Below are 27,544 nucleotides of genomic sequence, written 5' to 3'. Positions count from 1 at the left end.
TGGCGATGAGAGCTCCTAAGTGCCTCGGCCGCGGCGCCCTTGGACTCAGACGGGCAGCTGTATTTACCAATGAGTTCACCCGTCGGGATTGACACTAAAGCCTGCCAGGCTGCCAATGTGTGCGTGTGGTATTTGGCCGATACTCCCACCCCAGGTGCAGACCAAAGGGCAGCGGACATAAAGTGACGGATCACATTCGGAACATCACAGAGAAACACAGGAGGAGGTTTGGTGGGTCTGTTTTATAGGTGGTACAGCAGGACTGAGCGTGCATGTGGGTGTGTGGTATTTGGGTCCTACTCCCACCCAAGGCGCAGACCAAAAGGCAGCGGACAAAAAGCGAAGGTTCAGATTCAGGACATCACGAATCAGACAGGAGATTGTTGGAGGGTCCGACTTTGAGGCGGTCATCGGTTGACTTTCTTGTCACTTTTTAGCACGCATGCTACGGCGACCAGGAAGCCAGAAGAATAACACGGTAGGAATTGATCGTTATTTTTTTTGGAGAGAATGGATAGCTACTCCATCCTTTACAGCTCGTGCCACAGGACCGAGCTGCTCGACCGCTTCCAGCGTCTTCGCTCGGCCGGGAGGATGTGCGACGTGGTGCTCGAGACCGAGGGGGTCTCCTTCCCGTGCCACCGGGCCCTCCTGGCCAGTTCCAGCGATTATTTTTGGGCTCTATTCGGGGAAGCTACGACGGAGAGATTAGCGTGCAGCATCAGGCTCCCGGCGCTAACGCCTGTAGGGTTAGATGTCATCTTAGACTTCCTGTACTCCGGTTGGCTCAGGGTGTCCGAGAGCACACTTCCTGATGTTTTGGAGGCGGCGAGGTACCTGCAAGTGGACACGGCTGTTGCCATATGCGAACGCTACATCACGGATGAGCTCAGCGCGGAGAACTGCTGCTGCTACGCTAACTTAGCAGAGTACCATGCGCTTACCGACGTGTTGGAAGCGGCCAACTACAGTATCGCCGCGGAGATGGCCGTTCTTCTGCAAGAGAGACGGGGCGACCTCCTGGGCTTGAACATCCAGTCGCTGATGACGGTGCTGGACGCTGATGAAATTCCAGCGGTAAAGGAGGTGGAGCTCGTCAAGCTGGCACTGGATTGGTTGGGTGAGAACGGGCCTCTCCCGCTGCTGCAATCCAACCAGTTGCTAAGCCGCTTGCGCTTCGGATTGATCGCTCCGGACGATCTTGCGCACCTGAGCCACGCCAGCAAAGCCATGGGCACACCTTTGATCAGGAGCCAGGTGACGAGGGCACTGGAGTACCACAGAACGGGTTCGGCAAGGCCAATCAAGCAGAACAAACAGTCCACGCTCAGGGCGGCCGTTCGTGTAGTACTTGTCGGCGGCAGCTCGAGTCCAAATCATCCGGAGCAGCAGGTGTTGATGTTCAATCCGAAAACCAGGACGTTTGGGTCCCTTAGGACCTACCTGCCGCAGAGACTAAGGAACCACTGCGTGTGCTCCTTGGGTGGCTTCCTCTTCGTAGTGGGCGGGGAGGTGGTGAGCAAGGCAGACGGCAAACCGGTCGTCGCGGAAACCTCCAATCAGGTTTGGAGGTACGACCCCCGCTTTGAGTGTTGGCAGCAGGTGGAGTCCATGCTTCAGAAGAGAACCAAGTTCACCTGCTGCGCCACCGACGACTCCATCTACGCCATTGGCGGACAACACACAACCGCCGACGGCAACGCACACGCCACGTTGGCTTCCGTGGAGTTTTATGACTTGGAGGCAGGCACTTGGCGGCGGGGACAACCAATGCCCGGACCGCTCCACGGTCACGCGAGCGCCGTGCTCGAACAGAAAATTTACGTGTCAGGTGGTCTCCCGGACAACAGCATCGTTGACCTGGTCCCGGGCCAGAGCCAAAGCAGAAAGGAAGTTCTGTGCTGGGACGGTGTGAGTAGACTCTGGCAGAAAGTGGCACCCATGTCCATTGGCAGGTTCGGGCATCGCCTGGCGAGCGTCCACGGTTACCTTTACGCCCTACTGGGGATGTACGAGCCCTATTGCGATATCGAGCGCTACGATCCAGGAGCGGACCATTGGACTCGCCTCAGGCCGCTACACCCCGCTTCCTTCAGCTACGGGATGGCGGCGATGCCGAGTGGGAGCATCCTGGTGTTTGGTGGGAGGAAGTGGAGCAACGGGCAGGAGGTGGTCCTGAAGAGCGTGCTGGAGTACAAACCCAAGAAAGACCACTGGAGGGAAATCTGTCAGCTGCCAAGACCCCTCACAGGAACCGAGTGCACGTTACTACCGATGCCTGACTAAAAGACACAACAGTTGGGTCTGTCGTGTTTCATGCACATTTTAATGCTAAGATTAGGAGCTAGCTAGCTGAACTAAGCTCCAGTCAGTTTGTCGTCTCAGTCCTGAGTGAAGATACCGTAGCCGGGGATAAACTCTGGAAATTTAGCCTGTTCAGAATTCGACAATGTCGTCCCCGTTTGATTAAAAACTCATTCACTCCCAAAGACGTTTTTAAACGTCTCTTCAGACTTGGTCCAGAATTGACTGGTACTGAATGAGTTAAAGTCAGCAAAGGCCCAACTAAGGAATGTCTAAAAGACTTTCCTGGGCAATTCTCCCCTGACGTGAGGTCTGCTAAAAGAGATTTTTCCTTCACAAAGTGCTCGGAAGACGTTTTTGGTACCTACGATGGTAAATTCTTTCATTCACCACCAAAAAAGACCAGGAAATAAGTTTTCCATCACAATGTAGGTACCAGGTAAGCTAAAGGCGTCGCTCACTTGGCCTTTTTTGGTGATCTCTTGAGACGTCATCAGTTGCGGCCCAAGTACCGTTCCAAATCAAAGTACGAATAAACCAAGAACTGGATTACCCAGCTCGAGACGACAGACAGACGTGTTCAAAAAGTATTTTTGTCTCAGTTGACAAACAGCTAGAAATGTGCACTGCTGCCATCTACAGGACTGGAGGGCAACAGTACAGACCCAAAAGCACAGGCGTTGACTTTCCATTGCGAGCGGTTTAGTCTTGCAGTGTGAGAGGGTACAACAAATCTAAAAACCGCACAGCGTATCCCCGGCTTAAGATGAGCCGAGGGGAAGCGGGAATGTTTAAGGACGAGGTGAGGACAAGGTGAGGAGATTTAGCGGGGAAACGCCGGCTGAATTTGTAAGCGAAGGTATAGAAGAAAACGAACATGCAATGAGAATTTAGAAGCGATTATTGATTGAACTTCAAGATAGAATTCATGTATTTTTTTTTTTACTTTTGGTTTTGATGAAGCTGCAACATGGAGGGAAAAAAAAACACGAAACAACTTTCTACAATAAATATTCAAATAAACCAGTGCAAATATGAATCGTCCTCATTTTTTGCCTTGCAGAAATGTTTATGCCGTGCTCATCTGACATCAATTTGATGTTGAAGATTCGATTTTTATATGATATTGATATTGACATCAGATGCCCACTGGGCACAACCAAAATAGACGGTCGGCCATACAACCAAACTTTATTGATCCACCCGCATCGTCCAACAGAACACACACATAAATATTTTTTTCTGTCGTCATAATCATATTAATTTCGGCATTTGGTTATCTTGACACTCTTTTAAAAAAAAGACGAAGAAAATCAGGTGCTTTAAAACACAAAACTTTAGAATAAGAATAAATAATCTTGTGTGTATTTTCAGCAAGGACATGCTACTACTCACTACGAGCATCGGCGGCATGAAGCGAGAGTCCAAGCTTTTTTTTTTCTTTTTTTGCGGTGCTTCTGTCTGCCATTCAAACCCAAAGGTCGGAACATTCGTAACACCTGAAATTCAATCTCGTCGTCGATCAATATAGAAAGCGTTGGATGGGGCTACAACCACAAATGATAAAAAGTGTTCAGGGTGATTATATGACATGAGCATGAGCATCCACAATGGTTCTAATATTACACGTGGTAAGATTGTGTGGGTGTGCCTAATATTCTGGCAGGTGAGATTACATTTTGATTTTTTTTTGGGCGGGGGCGGATTACATAACACTGAGGCTATTTATAAATATGCTGTACAAAGAATGTCCAGTAAATAGTCCTGCTTTGCATTTTTTTCCCATATTCAACTGGCAAGCAAAAACCAAACAATGAACAAGCGTCATTATTTATTTTTTGATTTCTCATCATTAAGATCTGATCCAAAAATATGACATTGAAAAATGGGCCGTAATTTTTTAACTTTGAAAGTGATACTTTTTTCACGTTTCATTTTTGAGTGCCAATTGAAAACCGACAGAAAAAAAAAAGACATCTCAAAGGTGCTCAAAACGAATTCTTCCTGTTCTGCTCTTGCGTCTGAACGACGCACATTAAAGTCTGTCAATCACGGGAGGGCCTGCTGCCAGCCTCACGACATCACTTCCTGCGAAGTAAGCACTCCGTGATGGCCACTCCTCTGCTGAATGACCTCACTTCTGTGTGTGTGTGTGTGTGTGTGTGTGCGCGCATCAGACGTGCGTTTCAATATAGGAGTGTGTGTGGGAGAGCGAGGGGGTCAAGGGCGGCCCCGGGTCGGGCTCGGTCTCGGCTTGGGGCTCGGGTTGGGGCTCGGCCTCGGGCTCGTCGGCCTCGTTTGGCGTCTGCGAGAAGTGCTCCCGATAAGCTCGCTTCCACTCCTGGAACTCTGCGGACGATAGCTGGGGGCGGGCCAAGAGCCTGTCAATCAGCGCTACCTCCCCCTCTCTGTCCTACGCACAAACACAGCCGGGGGAGCGGAGAGAACTTTTATTCATGGTTTGGGGCGGGGGGGGGGGGGTCCAACGTTGAAAACGCAGACAACACTGAAAGCGAGACAGACAACGTTTGGGGACGTCTGGTTGTGCTGAGTTGCTTCTCCTTACTCCAGTTTTACCGCAGTGCCTTTTTTTTGGCAGTTTCCACCGCAACTGAAGCATACCGTGTCAAACGAACAGCTCCCAGCTCTGACCGGATCCACAACAACACGTCGTATTTGGAAGAAGCCCAACACGACGTGGGAAAATAACTCACTGGAGCAGACTTCCCCAAACTACAGTGGTGCTTTGACTTACAAGTCCAACGTGTACCACGAGCATTCTCACACCTCAAATCACTCTCAGTCAAGTTACCACTGTATTCCCTTTTCGCAGAGATGTCAAATAGACTAACATGGAAGCTCAAGCCAAAGCCACAGATTGGGAAGCCACAAGACCGACAAGCAAAGCGCCTGTAAACTGGACAACAACAATCGTCGCTGCCCGGCGACACAAATGCAAATCCGCGACAGGACAACAGCTCAGCAAGGAGAGGCGGACACACCGAGATGTGAACATTCCGCACGATAACCTCGACGGACATTTGACGGCGGTTGTTTCGTGACGCGCTGTTCAACGCACGTATGGATTGCGCAATCAGGCTGGTTTCGCCAAAACAGTCTCGTGGAAAAAGAACACGCCGGAACAGCAAATTGAATACGTTGCATTTAGGGATGCAGTTGAACACTCCCGAAGAGCATATCGATATATTTTAATAAACAAACACGAAAAGGGCGACTTATCGTTTTGCGGGTTCATTGCAAACTGTTGGAAAATGTTCCAGAAATTGTGCAAAGGACTCGTTTGCAATTCCACATTCTAATGAATGACGCATTTATTTGATGCAAGACATAAAAATTTTAAAAAAGATAAGTGCGCATGTAAGCTTTTTTTTTTAATATCCACAAAAATGAATTAACTAATTATTTCATGAGGAATGAATATGAATAAATAGGGAAACCTGAATAAACACATTGCAGCGAACAAATTTAAGGCTAAACCAAAAAAAAAAAGGTAACTCTTGATTTTTATTTTTTTATGTCAAAACTTTTTTTTTTTAAACGAAGGACTCTTGAATTTACATTATAAGTCAAGCGTCCTGTACAATTTCTTGTACTAAATTAGCCCTTTCGTTTTGACGATTAAAGAAGAGAGCGGGCGGGGCCAATCCTGACCGAGAACATGAGACGCACGTTGTTGCTGATGTGCGGCCGCCGCGTGTACCAACCTTCAGCGTGGAGCTAAGGATGCGGAGGCGGTGCAGGCGCTCGTTGAGCTGCGGGTCGGCGGCCCGTCGCAGGAAGGACTGCCTGAACTCGGACTGGCCTTTGGTCTCGCACTCCCGGCCGAGGGGAGACACGCCGCCTTGCTCGCAAGCGCGGAACAGGTCACCCAGAGACGCCCCCTCGCTACTACCTTTGGGCACAAACAACATTTATTCAAGAGGTCTGTTTTTTTTTTCCCCCCCCACAAGAAGACTTCCTCCTCACTGTTGTGCGTGTGTTGCTCCTCCCTGGCGGGCGGCGCCAGCAGCGTGTGTAGGCTGCTGTCGCGTGGCAGCGTGAAGCTGCGAGGTTTCCCTCCTTGGGTTGCCATAGGAATCAGCCTGTGCATCGTGACGGGCAACGGGACGTTCCTCGGCGCCGGAAGCGTGTAGACGGCCCCGGCCGACATGGGCGTCGGGCTGGCCGGGCTCGGGTCGGCGAAGACGGCGTCCTCTGGAAGAAGGAGATCAGAAACAAGTTTGAAGGGGGATATTTGATAGCTCCGCCCTCTTGAATTATGATAACAATAAACTTCATTTAAAAAAATACAAAATTTTAAAATTAATTGATCGTTGGCGGCCCGGTAGTCCAGTGGTTAGCACGTCGGCTTCACAGTGCAGAGGTACCGGGTTCGATTCCAGCTCCGGCCTCCCTGTGTGGAGTTTGCATGTTCTCCCCGGGCCTGCGTGGGTTTTCTCCGGGTGCTCCGGTTTCCTCCCACATTCCAAAAACATGCGTGGCAGGCTGATTGAACACTCTAAATTGTCCCTAGGTGTGAGTGTGAGCGTGAATGGTTGTTCGTCTCTGTGTGCCCTGCGATTGGCTGGCAACCGATTCAGGGTGTCCCCCGCCTACTGCCCGGAGATGGCTGGGATGGGCTCCAGCACCCCCCGCGACCCTAGTGAGGATCAAGCGGTACGGAAAATGAATGAATGAATGAATAATTGATCGTTACCAAGTGGTCCCGTCTGCAGGTAGTGCAGCCCCGCTTCCGTCAGCGGCGTCTCGATCAAGTCCTGCCAGGAACGTCGCTGAGAGGAGGATGATCGGCCAGGAGAGCCGGTCTCGCTGCTGCCCCCTGCGGGACTGGAGCGGTACTGCGGGATACAGTACGTGTCAATTTGAGTGCAAGTTCAAATTTTGTACCACGACACTTATGATACGCAGGGTCGAAGATGGATGGATCTTGGTATCTTCAGGCATGGCATTTATGTTATTTTTGACAGCAGCAGAGGAAAAATTTTAAACTTTGACGTGAAGGCGCTGATGCAACCGAGGCTGTTCGCGTCACAGCAGTAAAAATAATGTCAAATGAATGACTTTTTACCCGACGCACCTCCACGGGGTCACATCGGTACGCCACGTCGCTGCTGTTGCTGCCACCCGGCCTCCTGCCGCTGTGCATGGTGCCGCCCCCAAGAGGGCCGGGGTGATACTGCGGCTCGGCGGCCGCGGCGGCCAGCTCGCCGCAAAGAAAGTCCTCCTGGGACGAGCGGGAGCGCGACGTCTCGGTGGAGGAGAGTCGCGTCGTTCGGCCTTCCAGGTAAGCGCTCATCTAGAGGAAGGTTGGCAAGATGGCGGCAAAGCACCACTTTTGACTCGCTTTGGGTCAGGGATGGCAATGGCTAGTGATGAAAAAAAGCGGAAAGGGGCGTGGCCTGGACGGGGCGACCAATCACAACAAGTAAGACATCATACACGTCCAATCGCAGGGCTGTTTACAATCGGAAGATGGAAAGACTGATCGTGAGAGCTCGTAAAAACTCGACGATAAGGTACCTGACCCCCCCCCTAAAATTTTCTCAATGGATTTAGACGATTCGCAAAAATGATCAATTTAGGAAATAAAATGGCGGATTTCCGCGTATCCGTGGAAGTTTGGGTGCATAGAAGTCACATCACTTGGATCTCAAATCACCTTTGCCCATTGAAATGGATTGGGATCAAATTAATTCATTTCCCATTGAAATGGATTGAATGAATGAATAAATTCATTTCCACCTCCTAGAAATTAAATCGCATGGATGTCAATATAGTGTAAACGCGAAGGATAAAGCTACCTGTGACTACTGCGATAGTAAATGTTTATATGGTCACACATGGCTTTTTAAAAAAAATTAATGCGATTCATGCTTGCTAAATGCGGGTCAAGCAGTTCCAACGGGGCAAATTTAGCCCCAAGCTTGTAGCTGAAGGTTAAATGAGCTAACTTTGAAATGTGAACGTGGGTTGCAGAAGAGCAGCCCGGCATATCTTGGCCCACTCGGCCGGTAGCGCGTGTTTGTGCCAGTGGTGACTCACCGACGGGGGCCGCGGGTAGGTATCGTACGGAGGCGGGGGGCTGTCCTGTTTGGGGCTGGAGGTGGCGTCATCCTCGTGCTCGCTCTCGCTCCAGTAATCTGCGGGAAAACCGACGCGCATTAGGTTCCGCGAAGCACTGGATCACTTTGCCGCAGGTGGACAACTGCGACTTTAAGGTCACGATTCTTCTGGAATCTTCTTGCAATTGCGCTCTGGTCGAACACCGTCTGACCATAAGCTATGAGTCCTACGGCATTGAAAAAACAATATATTCGGCTTTTTAACGCTTTTAGGGACAGCGGGGACGACAGTGGACAGCTTATCATGCTCTCGGGTAACGGGGGTGCGTGAAAGGGTTCATCACACCTGTCAGTCAAATCCCACAAAAATGAAAAGTGAAGAGCTAAGCTTGATGTCTTGTGCTGCCATCTTGTGGCTCCTATGGTAATTGCAATGATCGCTTTTTGGATTTAAAAAATGATTTCTTGTTGGCATCTGCAATCTTCTTCTTGTGTGCATGTTTTGTCTGCGCTTATAAGGCATTTTTCTCCTCCCGGTTGCCCTGATTTACTTTTTTTTTTTTTTTAATGAATGGAGGGGCCATTCAGAGTCCTCTGCCAGTCATCAGTTGAGCATTCGAGCCTTGGAGGGAACCGCATCGCTTTCTAAATGAAGGCTCACCCTGCTCTTGGCGAATCCTCTCTCTCTCCGCGTAGCCCACGGCGGCCATGTTGAGTCGACTCAGCCACCTGAGGGTCAGAAAGGAAAAAAAAGAAAAAAAAGGGTTCAGGTTGAGCATAGACGTGCACACAAACGTCAACAGAGGATGACAAACGGAGACGTGTGATGTTTGAAAACAATGGTTTGGTTTTTCTCAATGGCTCCGCCTTGCCCCGCATGATTGACGCGGTACACAATTGACTGGCGTCGGGATTTGACCTGTTCATGTCGTCCACGCCGTCTGACGCAAAGAAGAAGCTCTTGACCTTGGGGTGGCAAGCTTTGAAGGCACTGTGGAGCAGACATACGCGCGGTGAGACACCCAACGCATGCACATCCCTGTCTTTTTTCATCGCTCACTTACTACTTCTTTCGGCATTCGCTGGCGCGATCGATTTTGAACTCGGGGAGACTGACGAAGCCCTCGGCTTTCTCATCCTGACACACGAGAGATGACTCCGAATGAGAAGGAGAAGACAGCGAAGCTCAAATGTACCCCCCCCCCCACCCCCACCGCGTACGGATACCTCTTCGTTGATGTACCAGTACAGGCAGTTGTCCTTTAGAACGAACCAGTACTTCTTCCATTTATGAGAAAAGTAACCTTTGGCATCCCTCTTGCGCCACAGCCAGCCTTCGCAGTCGCCTCGGCCAAGCGCCTTGCAGGAAACGCGGCGGCGGCTCAGGTTGGCTAAACTTCGACCTGGAACAGCATGGTGGGGAAAAATGTAGAGATGATCAGTGATGTGAAGTTTAAAAAAAAAAAATCGACTGAAGTACAGTCACGGAGGACAAATACTGTGTGAGAGTTTGCTGATGTCCTTACTCGTTTTGTTTTTTTTGATTTGACATAAAACCACCGCACTGCAGTTAGCCAAGGCTCGCAGAAAGGCGAAAAAAAATGTTGCTTTTCTGCCACTGTAAGAGTTGAGAAGCATTTTTCACAGCAGGCACCTCTTTATGATCTGCAGGGGCCGCAGAGCCAACCTTCCATTTATTTCAAGAGCAGATTGCAATATTTTGTACGGCGCAAAGTACACAGGAGGTGCCAAACGGCTTTACGGAGATGATCACGCTCGGGTTTGAAGTATTATTTTATCGACATGTTTGTGATTGTGCTTATGGAAATGCACAAATTAAAAAAAAAAATTGTGATGCGAACCAGCTTGTAAGCACAGAAAAGAGAGTTTGCAAAACATTTCAAGACGGTTCTGTTGAGTTGACATGATCGTGTTCGGTTGAAAGCTGGACGCGCCACTTTTGTAAACAAACACGGCCTCTGCCGAAATATGCAGATAGAGCTTCGAGCAGATGGCGAAACGAACCAAAAGGCTTAGTGGAAAAAGGGAGAGTAATAATGATATTTTATTTCCATGGGACTTCTCAAAATTACTATACAAGACATTAAAAAAATGAATTAAAATGACGCTTTAGACAGTTCTGAGTAGCTTTGAAGGGAAAAAAAAATGGAGAAACATGATAAAAATATTTTCGAAATCGTTCACAAAACACAATGTCGTACTGCGGTTTTGGTGGTGTGCCGTGGGTTTTTTGTCGTGTAAAAAAAAAATAAAAAATGTGCCTTGCGCTAATAAATGTGATGTTGAGTTTGTTTATGAGGGAACAAGGACAAAGCCGCGTCTTGGCTTACCTTTATTCTTCTTCCGGGTCTTTGTCTGCAGCGAGGAGGCCTGTTGATATGTCTGTCAAGAGAAAAACAAGAAGAAAAAAAAAGAAGAAGAGAGACTGAGAGGGCAAAAGAGGCTGTCAGGATGTTGATTATCTCCGTGCCCTTTTTTAACATATTTTTTTTGGGCTGACGGCCATCTTGGATCGTGATCGTGATGGATATCAGACATGCAAAGTTCAGCAACGCCGTTCACGTTTTGCTGTTTCACTGTATCACAAAGAACGGATCATTTTTCCATTTGCAAACCAGGAGGAATTTATTTTCCAGGAAATTGTCTTTAACCCTCTCAGGGACAGCGACCACTACAGTGGACAGCTTATCGGGTTACAGGGTGCATGGAAGGGTAAAAAAAAAAAAAAAAGGGCACATTTCCATTTGCAACCAATCAAAGAAAGAAAACAGAATGATAATATAATGAAAATATTCTGGTAGCACGGCTTTTTTGATTTTAGCTGAGACACAAAAAGTATCCAAAATGTCTTTGAGAGGTGATATGGATCGGCTAGTGATGGGCAGGTACCGATACTAGGTACCAGTATTGGCTTTATATCAAGGTATAGAATACTGATGAATGATGTCAATATATGCCACCGATACTTAAGAAAAAAAAAATCTGACATCGAGTAAGTCTGTCTTGCCACTAAGTTGGTGCTACACCGCAGGCGTTTCACACATCGGTGAATCACCGTTTGAGCGCCCCGAGTGCGAGTACGCCCTTAAATCGAAAAACAGAACGGCGGGCGACGTCACCGAGCCGCAAATATCGTTGACAGGAGCTCAGCCGTTCGCTGCCCGCCTGGGCTCACGACAAAGGGTCCGCCCCCGTCCACTGGCGAGCCATCTGCCATCGCAGCGGCCGCGCGTGCAAAAAAAAAAAAAAAAAAAAAAAGACTTTTCAAGGAGATGCCGTCAAGACGTATAAGATCACTCTCGGCGAAGCGGCAGCGTTTGCAAAGGTCACTTGCTGAAGAGCATGCTTGGGATAGATCCTTAAAAAAAAAAAAAAAATGCCCTGCAAGTGCAAGTACACCGACCCGTAAAAAAATACCAACTACTACTTTCCTGTCAGCGCTTCATTGCACTTTTCACTCGGACATAATTTGCATATTCATTCATTCATTCATTCATTCATTCATTCATTCATCTTCCGAGCTGCTTGATCCTCACTAGGGTCGCGGGGGGTGCTGGAGCCTATCCCAGCCGTCTCCGGGCGGGCAGTAGGCAGGGGGCACCCTGAATCGGTTGCCAGCCAATCGCAGGGCACACAGAGACGAACAACCATCCGCGCTCACACTCACACCTAGGGACAATTTAGAGTGTTCAATCAGCCTGCTATGCACATTTTTGGATTGTGGGAGGAAACCGGAGCACCCGGAGAAAACCCGCGCAGGCCCGGGGAGAACATGCAAACTCCACACAGGGAGGCCGGAGCTGGAATCGAACCCGGTACCTCTGCACTGTGAAGCCAACGTGCTAACCACTGGACTACCGGGCCGCCCATAATTTGCATATCACCTTGCTAAATCAGGATCTGTTTCATTTCACTTGCCATCAGGGATTAAACGCAGAAAGCCACCTACGTGGTAACCGGAGGCGGAGTCTCTGGGCGGCGACCCTCTCGGATTGGCTTGAAGGATGTAGTGAGAGGGGCTCTGACTGTGGTGGCTGCGCCGTTTGGCGCGCTTGGCCGTGTCGTTGCTCCGCTTGCCCGGACGCGCCGTGTGGGAGGCGTAGTCGTCGGACACGGCCCGCTCCGCCGCGCCGTCGCCGCCAATCAGGCCCACGTACCGCAACAGGGACGTCTCTGCGGAAACCAAATACAGCGCACGTCGGAGGAGGAAAGTTCTTTTAAAATTTCACGTGGGCCATTTTTATATTCTTGGCCTCAAACATACGATGAGACGTCCGTACCGAAAACGAACGGTCTGCAGGGATAAACGACAGTCCTGTGTGAGATCTTGAAGTCTAAATAAACCGATGCCACAGGCCTAAATGTGTTTTGTTTTTTTTAAATTTTATTCAAGGTGCCACTGGAGAGGATGTTGGGACTCTTCGCTACCTCTCCGATACCTCTCAACCTCCCCCGTGGTGGCCTGGTTGCTAAGCAGCAAGCGGGCGGCCAAGTGAGGCGACGGGAGCTGCTGTCAGCGTTGCCGTGGCAACAGCGTGAGTGATTCACGTGGAGGTCAGAAGGAATAGTACCTTTTTTTTTCCCCAAACGCCCCCCCCCCCCCCGCTCTTTACAGTTCTTCTCATCCCTCTGTCTGCTTGTCCGGATTATATTTTGATCCCATGCAGCCAGCCGAGCCCGCCTTTGATTTTCTTTGCCTGTGTGGCAGCCACCTCCCGTCCTCTTTCCCATGTTGTGGCTCACGCTAATCACAGAGCGAATGAAAGAATATCGACCGGGGTGCACTGATCCCCAAAGGCGGGAAAGCTTCAAAGTCCTTTGTGACTTCGGTAGAATTTTCGGGTATCGGAATTTGACGTTTTGGTGACTCTCGACAATTGAAATCCGATTTTCTACTCCTTTGTAAAAAAAAAATAATACGAATAAGCTTCTTACTTTTTTTTTTTTGCATGACAAGACCACATTAAAAAAAAACACACACACAGACAAAACGATATAACTAGAAAAAAATTAATGGAACTTTTTGAAATAGCAGCGACATGGACCAACATATTTTCGCAAAAACCTTTTTAGGCTACTTTATGATTCATACCCAACGCGTTATCTTGCACCAACAGCATCCGCGTCTTAAAAACAGCAAGAAATCCTGTTGACTTTTGCACACTGCAGAGTCTTCACTTACAGGAGTTGAATCAATACTTTCACTCAAACCACAGCTTATTATTTTGATGCTAATATTTAGAAATATTTTTTTCCCAAATTACATCATAACAAAGACAACAAGACTAGAATCCGATCAGTGGTGGCATCTACAGGGTCTACAAGCTAGTCATTACAGTGGTTTCAAAACCATAATTTGACAGAAAACAAACTTGACGGATATATTCGTCAATGGCAGTAAACTGTTGAATTCCAGTTTGCTAAAAATGGAAATCCCGATTTCCGAATCCTGTCGCGCGCGAGTACGGGAACCTCTGACGGGCCTCCCAAGGAAGCGAGCAAACACTGACTTACCTCTGCGGCTTTCTCGGTGAAGCTTGGCGGGGTCTTCGTAGTCGCCCCCCCAGTTGCACTCCACAGGCATGGAAATGGGCCGGAGCCTGCCTGCAAGCAGCCACACCCCGCAAGTGAGATCGGCGTTGAGCGTTCGCAGCCTTGCGATGGTTTTTGTCCAGTGGCGCTGCAATAATCCAACAACTATTCAGAAGCCCTTTACCGTATGTCGGCGTGGTGCAGTAAACCGGCTCGTCCTGTTCTCGCCTCTGCGATTCTTGATCCAAGAAGGAGTTGGGCGACTCGGCTCGCTTTGCCAAGCCGCCGTGGCCGCGAGACGCCTCCTCTCCTGACAAGGTGACCGTCTCGTCTCTGCCGCCGCAGCACCAGAACAAGGTCACAGGAAGGAAAATTGGCTTTTTCATTAAATAATTGCAGTTGGTCTTCAAAGTCGCCCTTGACGGACCTTGGTGCGTATGGCTCCATGGGGGGAGGCGGAATGTACAGGTCTTGGAGGGCGGAGGTCTTGGTGGGGGTGCCCGATGGTGTGGCCGAGCCGCTAGCCGGGCTTCTGGTTGGCTGGGAAATGGGAAAGAAGTCATCGGAAACAGATCGCAAAGGACCGAAAAGGAATGTTTGGCGGGCCGCTGACGCACGATGAGCAATTTTCATGGACATTTCCAAAAGAGTCAAGGAAAATAGCCTCGAAATTTTGCTCTCCGTTCAGACGTCATACACTTCGACCTACAGGACTGATATGCCGCAACAGCTGCCTGCTGATGAACTCATTCAGTACCTGAATGAGATTCTGGACCGAGTCTGAAAAGACATTTAAAAACGTCTTTGGAAGTGAATGAGTTTCAAACTGTTCATTTTGGGCGCACAAATTCCTTGACTTTAATACACGAACAAAAAAAAGCCTGTTTGATTCCGGCTTTGCAGTTCAGCTCATCTTTACTGTCTTCTTTTAGTGGCTAGTGCCATCGGCAGCTTCATGGGTTGGATTTACCGAGGCCGTAAAACTCTCAGCATGGTGCATATAAGCCCACGAGCAATCAAAACCAAAATAATGAATTTAGAACATAAAAGATCTTCTTTTTCAATAGAGCGAACCCTACTTTGGCGGCGAGTTGTACGTCACGGGCCATATTTCCGAAAAGCAACCGTCTGACGGAGCGCACCGTCGGGTTTGCGAGTTAATTAGGAATTTACATTGCATTCATTCATGACCATAGCGGAAATGTCAACGGACGGTGGCTTATCTCTGTAGCCCATTCGGCAAAGCAAACCAGCGCTCTGACCTAATTACACACTTTGGCCGAGGCTCATACAGACCCGCGGATGAGGGGGTGGGGGGGGGGGGGGGTCAAAGTGGGGCAACACCTCATTTGGATAAAGTCTATAAAAGGTAGCGAGTGCGTGCGCGTCCTACCTGCAGGGCCAGGGGTTTCCAGCGCATGTTTTTGAGCAGGGCCGGCGCCGAGCTGAGCGTGCTCTGAGGCCGCTTCTTCAGGGTGAGCGATACCACGCCCTTGTCGGCCCGCAGGGAGCCCACCAGGTTGCGGAGTTGCCAGCCCACCTGCGGAAGGCGCGGGGGAGAAACAAGGGGCGGCTTGGCATGAGGCAGAAATTGCGAGTCGTGATGATTGGAGGTGGTGAGACTATCTATAGATCTTCCGTTACGTAACCTGCCCTCAATTTGACGATACACTCGCTGGCTACACCTGCGCAAGCTAATGACATTCAATACCAATGTACTGTCCATCTCTCCACAAAATATTTTTTTCCGCACATTCGCTCTCCACTACACACAAGCATCGACGTGCACGGCAGCAACCCACCACAGTCTGGTGATTGACTTGAATGACTTCATCCCCGGCGTGGATCTTCTTGCAGCGGTCGGCCGGTGACTGCGAGCGCCCACCGAGGAGACGCAGAAATACGAAACGTTGTGAGTCGGACAGCGAGCGCATCGATCGCTGCTTGGCGCACGAACGACCGTGCGCTCTAATGTTATCGCCATGCAACCGAATATGATGTCAGGTATTCTTGGAAACAGCTTTACAAACATTCTTCAATGTCTGGCGGGCGGCCAGAGACGCACTTTGGTCTATTCTTTTCTCGGCTGTCCTGTATTTGTTTCATTGATTCATCCAAAGAGCTTCTCACCCCTTCCGTCGTCCCCGTGATCACGTGGAGGCCGTCGTAGGTTGACTTGATGTACATTCCCTAGTCATAGGAACACAGCAAATGGACACCAAATGATCCTTTGGTACATCACGCATCCAATTTAACTATTTCGGGTACGGCGGATACTACAGCTGATCATGTTATCAGGTTTAACAGGCTGCATGAAAGCGTTAATGAGCTCCAATGCAATTAGTGCTTCACAAAATATAACCCTTAGGGCACTGGTGTCAAACTCACGGCCCGGGGGCCAGATCTGGCCCGCCACATCATTTTATGTGGCCCACGAAAGCGAACCAAACATGTCAACTTCCATGATGCTTTGCTAAAATCTCGACCGAAATTTAAAATTCTCATATGTAATAAATTAAATATTATCAACATGTTCTCATAACTAAACCCCTTGGTACAGTAACTGAAACAATAGTTGAAGAAACGGTTATTATTGACATATGGTTTCAGTGACCGATGGCCCTCCAAGGGAAACAGCAACTGAAATGTGGCCCAGGACAAAAATGATTTGGACACCCTTTGGCATAGTGCAGTGTCAAACTCAAGGCCCGGGGGCCAGATCTGGTCCGCCAGGTCAATTTATGTGGTCCGCGAAAGCATATCACGTGTGTCAACTAGCTACGGTCTGTACCAAAATGTCAAATTGTCATTTGTAATAAATAACGTTGAGCTTTTGTAATCATTTTGTTACCCTGTTTACCCTCACCTAAATAATAATTAAACCATTTTAATCGACTTGACTGATTTCAAAACTAGTAACCTATTCATTTGTTGTGCACACGTAATGTTGTGGTTTCACTGTCACGACAGCCCTCCATTGGAAGACGTAACTCCAAATTGGCCCGCGACTAGAATGAGTTTGACACCTCTGCCTCAGGGTGATAATAAGCCGTAGGAGTGACTGATTGGCTCTTGTATTCGATTGATTGTCATTTTTGCTTACCAGGCCTTCGGAGGCTTTGACGTTGGTGAGGTGGACCAGCTCCAGGTGGGCCGACTGAGACACCAGCGGGTCCGACGACACGCACACGATGTGCTCACACACTTCGGATAGAGTCTTGCACTGGAGCAGAGAAGTTAGAGAGAGGTTTGGCACTCGAGAAACAGATGTGGAGTTTTCAGCATTTACTCAAATGGGACGCCGGTGCGAACAAGGCGCGGCCCGGGCCGAGACGCGCCGACTCACCACGTGCAGGATTTTATTCTCCGTCTCAAACACCGTACAGTCCTGAGGGGCACCACACAAACACAATGTCAGTGACATCACACCTCCATACGCTATCTGCGCCTTGATAATATGCGATTTCCACGCCGGGGTCAAAGGTCATCCTAAAAAGAAGCCGAGCCCGCGACCGCCCATCCGATATTACTCAAGTGGTAATATCCGAGTCCGCCTTTTACCCCGGGAGGGAGAAAAGACCGCAACAAGCTTGAAGTCAGAAAACCAGATGGCGCAAAATATCCACAGCAACAATGACACCAACCTGCTGCACGATGGTGGTGAGCTCCAGGCAGAGCTGGATGACATTATTTCGGGTCACCGAGTAGTCCGCCACCGCGGCGAAAGGAGACCTGCCGAGAAGCAGGCGAGGCGCTTCAAAAATGCTTTAATCATGTGGAACGAGGGATGTAAAAGGGAGTTAGCAAAACGCTCCAGGGCCACCTGATTAGGTACAGAAAGCAGCATCGTCGCAGTGCGTGATTCACTTGAAATTTTGAGCATTCAACAAGTGAAAGTAAGTGCGGGAGTGACAACGATGATCAAGTCAAAACAAAACAATACCACAGTAGCAAAAAACTTGTGAAACACTCAAACGAGGACAAAGGCACACTTGGCTGCTCTGAAGACCCAGTTTTTCCTCATTGGAGCGCAGTCCCACGCACCCCGTCAAGTCTGCGGTGCGCGTGTGCCATGTGGGTCATCGCGATTGAGGTTGTGCGCTAAATATACACGCAAGGCCGACGGCTACGCAGTCTGTTGGAGAAAGCATGGCGCCGCCAAAACTCGGGTTTTTCAAGCGACGGGCCAACACAAGCGGCGCTGAGCGTACATGTTGAAGTTGGAATGGTTCTAATCAGTCCAAAAAATTTTAAACGCAGGAAAGGATAATTTTTGGTTTTATTTTGAAATTTTGGCCAAAAATACAGTGAGAGAAGATGAACAGTTTAAAGTTGGAACAGTTTGAATCAGCCAAAAATGTAGAACTTAGGCAACAAAAACATTTTAATTTGGGGGGCTTTTATTTTGAAATTTTGACCCCCCAAAAAATAACCGACCAAATTTTGCGTTAGGGATAAGCTGAACAGGTTAAAGTTTGAAACGGTTTCAATCGCTCCAAACATGTAGAAATTAGTTCTGAGACCCCCGCACCCCCCAAAAAATAATAATAAATAAAAAAGATTTTTCTCTTTTGTTTTGAAATTTGACCAAATTTTGCATTCGGAATAAGCTGAACAGGTTAAAGTTTGAAACGGTTTGAATCGCTCCAAACATGTAGAAATCAGTTGTGAGACCCCCGCGCCCCCCCCAAAAAATAATAATAAATAAAAAAAGATTTTTCTCTTTTGTTTTGAAATTTGACCAAATTTTGCATTCGGGATAAGCTGAACAGTTGAAAGCTGTCTCCGCCTTCACACCAGAATACACAACACCTGTCTTGCTGTCTCGCTTCTCCTTGGATTTCATTCGATTAATTCCCGCTCAGGGTATTTTACGTGAATGGATTAAAAGTCTTCCTTTGCCTTGTTGCTACGGCAACAGTCCTCATCCTCACTCCCTTTATTTAAAAACCCGAAGCAGCCAACTTCATTCACTTTGAGCGGATGAGCTATTTCCCCCATTAAACTTGCATTACCATTGACGATTGTCAGCCAGTCGCTCCGTAACACATGCGGCCGCAAATCTCTCCCACGCGCTGCGGCGTCACGTTAATAATTCAGAGGCAGGTGCTTGCAAATGCGCACATAAAAAGGAAATCGATGAGGTGTGATATTGCTCACTCTGGCAGATGCGAAAAAATTTTTGGGGGGTTGTTGTTTTTAGTTTTTTTTGGGGGGGGGGGGATCATGTGCTCGCTGCGTCAGATGAACGACGGCAATGACGGCACACAAGCCCTGGAAATAACGATTGCCCGAATCCGCCTCTTCGGTTGCCTTCAGCCGACGCCTAACTGACCGAGACTTCGGACCAAAGAGTCTGCCGCGCTCCGACTTTAAGGTCGCCTTGGTAATGAAGAGCGGCGAGCTCCGTTGTCGCTTTGCGGTTGCATCACTTTTACGTGGGCGGCCGCCTGCGCGTTTGCCTCACTGTGCATGCATGCAGATGTGTGTGTGTGTGCGCGTTTGCCTCACTGTGCATGCATGCAGATGTGTGTGTGTGTGTGTGTGTGTGTGTGTGTGTGTGTGTGTGTGTGTGCGCGTAGGACGGGAGGACACGGTTGGCCGTCTGGCATTTGGAGACCTCCGCCCTGTGTGTCTGTTGTTGTGTGGAGGCCTGATGAAATGGAAGGACAGTACGGACCGGGAGGAGAAGGCGGGGGGCATTAAATCGATTTGAACCTGATGTTGCTGAGCGACGTCGCGCGCGACGCTATCAAGTTGAAGGATGTAAGTTTAAAGTGAAACGCGTGCCGAGTGTAATGGCCTGGACAAGATGGCGTCAAAGCACCTTTTTTTTTTCTCCTCTCTATTTGACAACACCACGACCTGACGAAATGGAATCCCCCTTGGGTTGTAAGGTTGCTCTCACCTGTCCAGCCACGCCAGCAGACTCTTGGCGGCGGTGATGAGGTCAACCACGGAAGTGAGCAGGTCGTTGGGGAGCCGCCGGGACGTCCTGCTCTCCGATTGGCTGCTGCGGCGGCGGCCCGAGATGAAATTCTGCAGGTTTTTAGCCGAGGCGCCCAGCTTGTGGGCCAGCGTTCTCACGCTCTCCGTCTCCAGGCCGGAGTTCTGCGCCCGTGTAGTCCATTTTCACAACATCAAAACCTAAAATATTTTCGTAGGACTGCAAAACTTCATATCGTATCCAAGTATTGAAATTTTGAGTCCCCCCAAACAACCGTTTTTCTGCAACCCTCATTCCTCCCCATCCTGCTAAGCGAACGCTGAGCCCATTTGTTTTTTGTTGCCGTGACAACTCCTAAAACTGTTTAAAAACCAAATGCCGTCAAGTTTGCCCCCCCCCCACCCACATTGGACGCCTTACCAGTGCACAGAGCAGGTCGACGGCCTCCAGTATGAGCTCCTGATGTCCGATGCGGGACACGCCAAGGTCCTCCAGTTCGGCGTGGCTGATCCTCAGCAGCCTCTCGCCGCACACACCGCCGCGCTCAAACACACACACGTACTGTTGCAGGCAGTCATCCAAACCTGCGACACACACATTGCGAGGGAATTAAAAAAAAATATATATATATATACAGTATATATATATATATATATATATATATATATATAGGGCAGCCCGGTAGTCCAGTGGTTAGCACGTGGGCTTCACAGTGCAGAGGTACCGGGTTCGATTCCAGCTCCGGCCTCCCTGTGTGGAGTTTGCATGTTCTCCCCGGGCCTGCGTGGGTTTTCTCCGGGTGCTCCGGTTTCCTCCCACATTCCAAAAATATGCATGGCAGGCTGATTGAACACTCTGAATTGTCCCTAGGTGTGAGTGTGAGTGCGAATAGTTGTTCGTCTCTGTGTGCCCTGTGATTGGCTGGCAACCGATTCATGGTGTCCCCCGCCTACTGCCCGGAGACGGTTGGGATGGGCTCCAGCACCCCCCGCGACCCTAGTGAGGATCAAGCGGTACGGAAGATGAATGAATGAATGAATGAATATATATATATATATATATATATATATATATATTGTCTTTTGTGCTGCTCTTTCCAATGTGTACAAGACAGACGGACGGATGTACCATTAAAACATCCCAAATCCTCCCAGCTCATCAGTACGGCATTAATATCGGTTGCTGAACACAGAGGATAAAGAATATATGACTATTGTTCTACTGTCTTCAGACTTCTTCCAGCTGAGTTTTCTGTTTGTGCCCAGTCTGTGCCTTTCTAGATTTATAACAGCGCAATATAAATACTAATCAGCGTTGGAAGGAAGCCAGGGGACTGAAAGACGACGCTGTGGTTGGTCGTATCTAAGGTCAAGCAGCCGTTGTAGCGCTCGAGCGGGGTACGATTTGGTCTCTTGCCAACGCAACATTTTTTCTTGTGTGCGTATGTGCGGTTGCGGCGGGAAAGAGCTCACAGAGCTGCAGCGCGACACCGCCCGACCGCCGAAACAAACTCCGAGCAAATCATCCCCGGTGGAGGGTAAACACACAGAAACACACTCCTCTGAAGAGGCAAGCACTGATTTCCCCTGCCGCTGGAAGCCCGAGCTCCACAATAAACTCATCGGTCAGAACGGCTCCAAGCCAGATAGATGCAAACACAAGGAAGCAAAGAGTCAGGAGGAAATTTCCGAAAGCAGCCGTTATATTGCAAACACACACAAATTCTTACGTCCCCCTCTACAACTACATCTTAAATGAAAGTACAAAGACAGTGTTCGCCACTCATTAAATTCCAGACTTAAACGCAATACAGACAGTCCATGTATTTAAAAGAAAAAAAATTACAGTATTTTTTCAATTTGACTCTTCACTCCTGTTTTGTTCTGACATTTTAGCGCAATCAACAAAACCCTAATTGGAAATCTGACATCTGGTTTTGATTTTTTTTTTTTTCATTGTTTTGAGATTTGCCCAGCAGCTTCCAGAGACCAACAGTTTCGTGTTTCTGAAGCAGTGTTTCTTATAATCTGTACAATTTCAAGACAGCCACCATTTTCCTGAATCTAACAGAGTGACAAAACTATTTTTGAAGAAATTATTTGTTATTTTTTTGGGTGGGGCACTGTTATCTATCAAGTGTTTTTTGTCCATATTTTAGGGTGTCTGTAGCAGATTAATCATATTCCCATTAACTCTTATTAGAATTATAGCTTTGGTTTTCATATGGTTTGTTTTGTGCCAAATTAATCACAAAAAAACATAGTCCGCTATAGTTTTAATGTCAAAACGGGTCAAATTCAACCTGAGCACGATAAAAGGCTCATGCAAAGTAGCTCGTGCCCCCCCCCCCCCCCCACCACACCCCTTCCCCACTCCTCAGCTATTTTTAATGCACTCCCAGCGAGTGTTTTATTGAGTGTTAATAGCACCTCCCAGTAGACGTGAAGCCGATTAAAACAATGTCGTCTCTCACGGGCAGAGTGTTACTCTGCTGCCGAGGGAGGATCACGAGCAGAAGGAGTAGAAGGGGATGCGGGGGGGCAATATGCACTTTGCGGCCAAGTTTGGCCTCGTAATTGCCCTCCGTTATCGCTGGCGGAACGCAGAGGCGCCAACGCCGGCCAATACGGATGAAGGCAATTGGGGGCGGCGTCGCCGAGTGTACGCACGCGCATTTAATATACACTGGCAGTGGGGCAATCACGCTAAAGGTCCGAGGAGAGATTTACTTCTGTGCATCAGAGCCAGAATGGTGTTCATTCAAAGGCTACGGTGAATTCTCAATGAATTCTTATGAGGGTGGGAAATCCAGCCGAAATGCAAGTGCACGTTACATGTCAGTCGCGGCCTTACCTCCTAGCTGGTCTTCATCATTCGAGAAGACTGTGACCACCTTTATGTAATACCGCATCTTGCCACACAACATGCCGGGGCAGCACTGAGCTCCGCTGGAAGAAATGCTGCATAATTAAAACTCATTCGCTCCCAAAGATGTTTTTAAACGTCTTTTCATATCACAGTACCACATCTAGAATTGGGTGTGGTACTGAATGAGTTAAGAACGACGCACGTACCAGGGAGAACGTGTGATGTTGCCTGCTCTGTTTATATGTGTTGCTGCGCCGTGTGTGCGTCGCCAGAGATTTGGCGAAATTAAAACGAAGGTGGAATATTTGCGAACGGACCTCAATAAGCATGCGTGCGTGTGCTGGAGTGCGACCGAAAAATGCATGATTCATTGCTGACTCACGCACTTGACTCCCACAGATGCACACTTTTCACAAGAGCAGGCCAGCAAAACTCCCACACACGCACGCGCACGCACACACAGTCCTCCAGTTCCTACAGTGGACATCTTATCATGTTATCAGGTTGTTAGGTGCATGAATGGGTTAAATCCCTGCTGTCGTTTGAAAAAGATTTTGGATTATTTGGATAAAACTAATCACTGTCCTCTTTGTTCATATGATAATAGAATGAGGAAGAAGTAAGCATTCAAAAGTGCCTATATTAATAATTTAATGTGCCAAAGACTGTCTGTAAATTCCAGTAACGACCCAGGCTAAACTTAGCTCCGCCCCTCACGTCAACAAGCCGTGGTTTCTTGACGTACGTCGGTTCCAATTTACGGGAAAAAAGAGAGAGCCGCTGTCGTCGACTGAACAGGCCAAACAGTCAACATACAAAATGAAAACACTCGCAAGGAGCATGGAGCCCACGTGAACTGAGCAGCCAACAGGACTGAATCCATCTCCTGACAACACTCACTAGGCCACGCCCCTAGAAAAAAAAACACACCGACACATTTGTGCGTTTGGTTTCGACTTTGGCAAACAAGGCTCCGCTTCTAACAAAGTGAAGCTCCGCCCCCTCACTTCAACACAGTTCTTTGGCCACAAAATGGCGCCCGAGCAACATGTTTATATTAGAGACCGAAGCGCTAATGTGGACGCTGTTGCCAAATCAACAATAGCTGGACCCTTTTGGCCCCCCAACGCCGTTGGCATATGCTCTGGACACACACACACACACACACACACTGTATCATGTTTTCCAGCGTTGCCAGACACACCCGAGAGGCCCAACATGGATTGCGCGCCGATGCCCTTCTGCCGCGTTGTGTTTTGTTGCGTTCGGGGCAGGTGGGCCGCCGTTGCTCTTGTCAGCTGTTGAGCACAGACGCTCTGAGAGCAAACAACTCGCCATCCGCCCGCATGCCAAGCGCGAGCGCGCAAACACACACATGCGCAAAGAAGCACACGCCATATGCACATGACCACCCTCGCTGAGAAAGTGACAATCGCAAACACGATTGTTGCCTGCGCGTCACCGAATGAGACATCCTTGACCTGATTTTTATGCAACAAGCCATCAATATTCAATGCGATTGGTCATTTTTATTTACCGGTATTTATTTTTCATTTTATGTAGGTCAGCGCTTCTGAAAGTGGGATGGCTCCGGGATCCACGGGCCATCACTTGGGGGTTCGTAAAATAATTTGCAACGACTGTAGGATTGATGGGCTGCCCGGTAGCCCAGTGGTTAGCACGTGGGCTTCACAGTGCAGAGGTACCGGGTTCGATTCCAGCTCCGGCCTCCCTGTGTGGAGTTTGCATGTTCTCCCCGGGCCTGCGTGGGTTTTCTCCGGGTGCTCCGGTTTCCTCCCACATTCCAAAAACATGCGTGGCAGGCTGATTGAACACTCTAAATTGTCCCGGGGTGTGAGTGTGAATGGTTGTTCGTTTCTTTGTGCCCTGCGATTGCGATTAACGTGGAAAATGTTACTTTACTGGGGTAACATTTCAGCTTTTTTTTTTTTTTTGTAGAAAAATACAAACTTGTCATTGCCACTTCACAACTATGGTTTTTGTTTTTTGTTTTTGTTTTTTTGCTATTCATGAGATTTAATCATGACTGCATTCTCAACGATTGAAAATGTTTTGACTTTTGGGAAGCTTCAAATAAAAAAACGTTGAAATAAATTTTGTGTGGATGAGAGGCAGGGAATCACCACTTTGGTTTCCTTCAGCTAGCTTGCGCGATTTTGTGGACTCTTCTTTGTTTCGTGGCTTATTGCGCTTCAATGACTCGATTTTTGTTGAAAATGTTATTGAGTAAAAAAAAATAATAATAAAAAAGCAAAAAATGTTTCAAACAAACAAACAAAAAAAAAAAAGCTACATTACAAAGCATGTCTCCAACATTGGCATAAGGCGACTAAAACCAAAGCACGACAAATTCAACTTCCCCTCTCCGCCTTTCCACTCTCATAGACGTTCGTTTCTCTCCTGTCAGCGGCAACAGGTACACATGAGGAGAGTTTCGCTGCGTTCGCACGCCTGCGGCTGCGGGCGACTGAATTATGCACGGCTGCGCGAGCTGTCAAGTGCTGCGAAATGTGACTGAAGCAAGCTTTGTTCTCTCAGGATAGCTGCTACGAAAAAAAAAAAAAAAAGAACAAGTCAAGTGTTTTCCTGCCGATCGCTGCTGTCATTGTGACATCATCAATGTAGATGTTGAGAATAACGAGTTTGATTATCCAACCAGTGCTAAGTGGCAACGAATGTTACTGACAGTGATATACAAAGAAGAACGGATTCATTATTAACTCATTCAGTACCAGCCAATTCTAGACCAAGTCTGAAAAGACGTTTAAAAACGTCTTTGGGAGTGAATGAGTAAAGAGACACACCGCAGATGAAATATCGTTTAATTTGCGTCGTGAAAGTATCGCATTTACGAGTTCAATGAAACACTGAAACTCGACGATTGCACGCTGGCTGAGAGTGCGATATCCATCGATGTGGATTGACAGCACCGCAAAATGATCGGTTTCTCCGATTTTGCTCCTCAGGCGTTTGACCGGGCTCATTTTAAACTATCGACTCGTGACGACGTCGCCTCCAAATTGCAAAGGCAAATATTTTCCGTTTTGTTTGCAGGAGAAAAAAAAAAATACCGCGTCACCATCCTCTGTACAGTAAACGAATCGTGACTTGTCTGAAAGATGACGTCAAAGGTGATTTATGCTCCGCCATCGCTCCTGGCCCGTCACGCACCTTTCATCCAGTCCACCACCTGGCTCGCAGTCCACTTGCTGACCGGCTCCATCACCAGCGCCATTGGGTAAACTTTGCGCCTCCTCCGGGGTAACTCCCCGTTAGCGCAGCGGGGTGGCGTTCAGCTGCGGACGTCCGGTGATGCTCCGGTACATTCCTGAGCTGGCTCGCCTGTCACAAGAGTCTCCGCGCAGGCATCGTGGGCTGGTCCTGCTCGGCTCCTGGCAACGGGAGAGAGTGAGATGAGGCGCGAGTGTGCGCGTCCTTGCCTCGGCGTGCAAGAGCGGGAGATATAAGTCGCGCACGGGCGCTCCTTCTCTCTCTTGACTCTCTCTCCTTCTCTCTTTTGAAGCGGCGCACGCGCTCGCGTGGGTTGTTCGGCGCGCACGACCGTGCATGACTACGAGGCTACGTACCGCGGTGCAGATGGGATGGAGGGAAGATGTCATCCTCCAGAGGTTCTCGGCGTGTGTGGATGAGAGGCAGGGAATCACCACTTTGGTTTCCTTCAGCTAGCTTGCGCTGGGGTTGGGGGTCGACCGTAATGAATCCTCAGCTGACCTCCTCCTCTTTCTTCCCTCATTGCTCGATTTTCACCCTCCAGGCTGCAGAGGAGAGTTGCTTCGGTGGCTCAACTCCCGCTCCCCCCTCCCACCTCCTCCTCCGTCGGGAACTCCCATCACGGTATTTTCAAAGTCCCCTTTTACGGCGGCGTACGCCACATAATGAGTGAAAATCCTAATAAAGATTGACTGCAAATATAATTTGCAACCCCCCCCCTCCCGCCTGATTCCCCGTGCCCCACCATCCAAAATGTTTATCAATAATGATGCCATGAGGTGGCAAAGCACTACTTTTGTCCAAATGAAGCATCTTGCCTGTCTCGCGCAGTTGCTTGGCACCAAGATGTGGTGTGCAAATGTGCAGTAAACATGAATGGTGTGGAGTCCCACCTGGATTTATACCCCGCCCGTTAATGTTTTGCTCAAAGTCACCGAATGCTCCAAAAGGAAAGTCAATTGCCTTGTTTAGGAAGACATTTGGAGATCAAAAGTATTGGAACGCACATGTTTACATGAACTTTAAATGAATGTGGGAGATGGGCAGTGGGGGGTCAAAAAATAATAATAAAAGAGTCGATTTTAACTTTGGTATGGTGTGCGGTGTCAGTCGCCGGGGTGATTTGCGACTGGATTGCGGCTTACTTCACGTGACTTCCTGTTTATTCTTGCTTCTCTTTTCTCCTTCTTAAAACAATCCTTGTTCTCGTGCCGCATAAAAAAAGAAAAAAAAAAACACGATCCTTTGACGGTTAAAGTGAAGTGGAAGTGGCTCATGAACTTGAAAAGCCTTTTCCCCACACTTAGATTCAAACCAACGCAAGAGCGGGACCTGAGTAAATAGTGAACGGTTCCTGTTTTATTCCTAGTTACTATGGAAACTAAAATTACGTACAACTTCCTCTGTTTATTTTCAGGAATAACTGGCAAGAAAAAATTACAAGATTGCAAGATTTCCTGTGACTTTTCATTTGTTGTACGTATTTTTTTTACACCCCGAGCTCACAATAATGGCAAAAAAAGTTGAATATATATAA

At 48.5% G+C, this 27,544-nt stretch overlaps 2 protein-coding genes across 4 annotated transcripts; one reads left to right on the top strand and one right to left on the bottom strand.

Annotated features, from left to right (window-relative positions):
* Window positions 1-510: 510 nt before the first annotated feature.
* On the top strand, window positions 511-3,343 carry LOC127592844 (kelch-like protein 34). Its single transcript, XM_052053838.1, has one exon. The coding sequence runs from the start codon at window positions 511-513 to the stop codon at window positions 2,284-2,286; it is 1,776 nt and encodes a 591-aa protein (XP_051909798.1). The 3' UTR covers window positions 2,287-3,343.
* A 657-nt stretch (window positions 3,344-4,000) lies between these two features.
* On the bottom strand, window positions 4,001-26,603 carry cnksr2a (connector enhancer of kinase suppressor of Ras 2a). Of its 3 annotated transcripts, none has more exons than XM_052053823.1 (25): window positions 26,597-26,603; window positions 25,948-26,047; window positions 20,308-20,471; window positions 19,849-20,051; window positions 17,585-17,672; window positions 17,287-17,328; window positions 17,044-17,163; window positions 16,071-16,130; window positions 15,743-15,811; window positions 15,334-15,480; window positions 14,368-14,480; window positions 14,125-14,273; window positions 13,923-14,012; window positions 12,358-12,581; window positions 10,739-10,790; window positions 9,615-9,790; window positions 9,452-9,525; window positions 9,307-9,378; window positions 9,049-9,116; window positions 8,368-8,465; window positions 7,403-7,621; window positions 7,022-7,163; window positions 6,292-6,519; window positions 6,030-6,217; window positions 4,001-4,717 (listed from the first exon to the last, which is right to left on the bottom strand). In XM_052053823.1, exons 2-25 carry the CDS (start codon window positions 26,009-26,011, stop codon window positions 4,478-4,480), a joined length of 3,090 nt encoding a protein of 1,029 aa, XP_051909783.1. In that variant the 5' UTR covers window positions 26,012-26,047; window positions 26,597-26,603; the 3' UTR covers window positions 4,001-4,477. The 3 variants fall into 3 exon arrangements, with proteins under 3 accessions (XP_051909783.1, XP_051909782.1, XP_051909781.1); XM_052053822.1 differs by lacking the exon at window positions 26,597-26,603 and adding an exon at window positions 26,364-26,559 and having other exon boundaries at window positions 25,948-26,168; XM_052053821.1 differs by lacking the exons at window positions 25,948-26,047; window positions 26,597-26,603 and adding an exon at window positions 22,741-23,185.
* Window positions 26,604-27,544: the final 941 nt, after the last annotated feature.

The sequence above is a fragment of the Hippocampus zosterae genome, chromosome 20 (assembly GCF_025434085.1).
Source record: "Hippocampus zosterae strain Florida chromosome 20, ASM2543408v3, whole genome shotgun sequence".
NCBI classification, from domain to species: Eukaryota; Metazoa; Chordata; class Actinopteri; order Syngnathiformes; family Syngnathidae; genus Hippocampus; species Hippocampus zosterae.
This window is presented reverse-complemented; position numbering and strand designations above follow the sequence as displayed.

Coding starts and splice junctions, on each gene's coding strand:
- LOC127592844 (XM_052053838.1), top strand. CDS start 511: ATGGATAGCTACTCCATCCTTTACAGCTCGTGCCACAGGACCGAGCTG.
- cnksr2a (XM_052053821.1), bottom strand. CDS start 22,813: ATGTTGTGTGGCAAGATGCGGTATTACATAAAGGTGGTCACAGTCTTC. Junction 9,791..10,738: donor GACCCGGAAGAAGAATAAAG/GTAAGCCAAGAC, acceptor ATGCTGTTCCAG/GTCGAAGTTTAGCCAACCTG. Junction 4,718..6,029: donor TCCTTAGCTCCACGCTGAAG/GTTGGTACACGC, acceptor GTTTGTGCGTAG/GACAGAGAGGGGGAGGTAGC.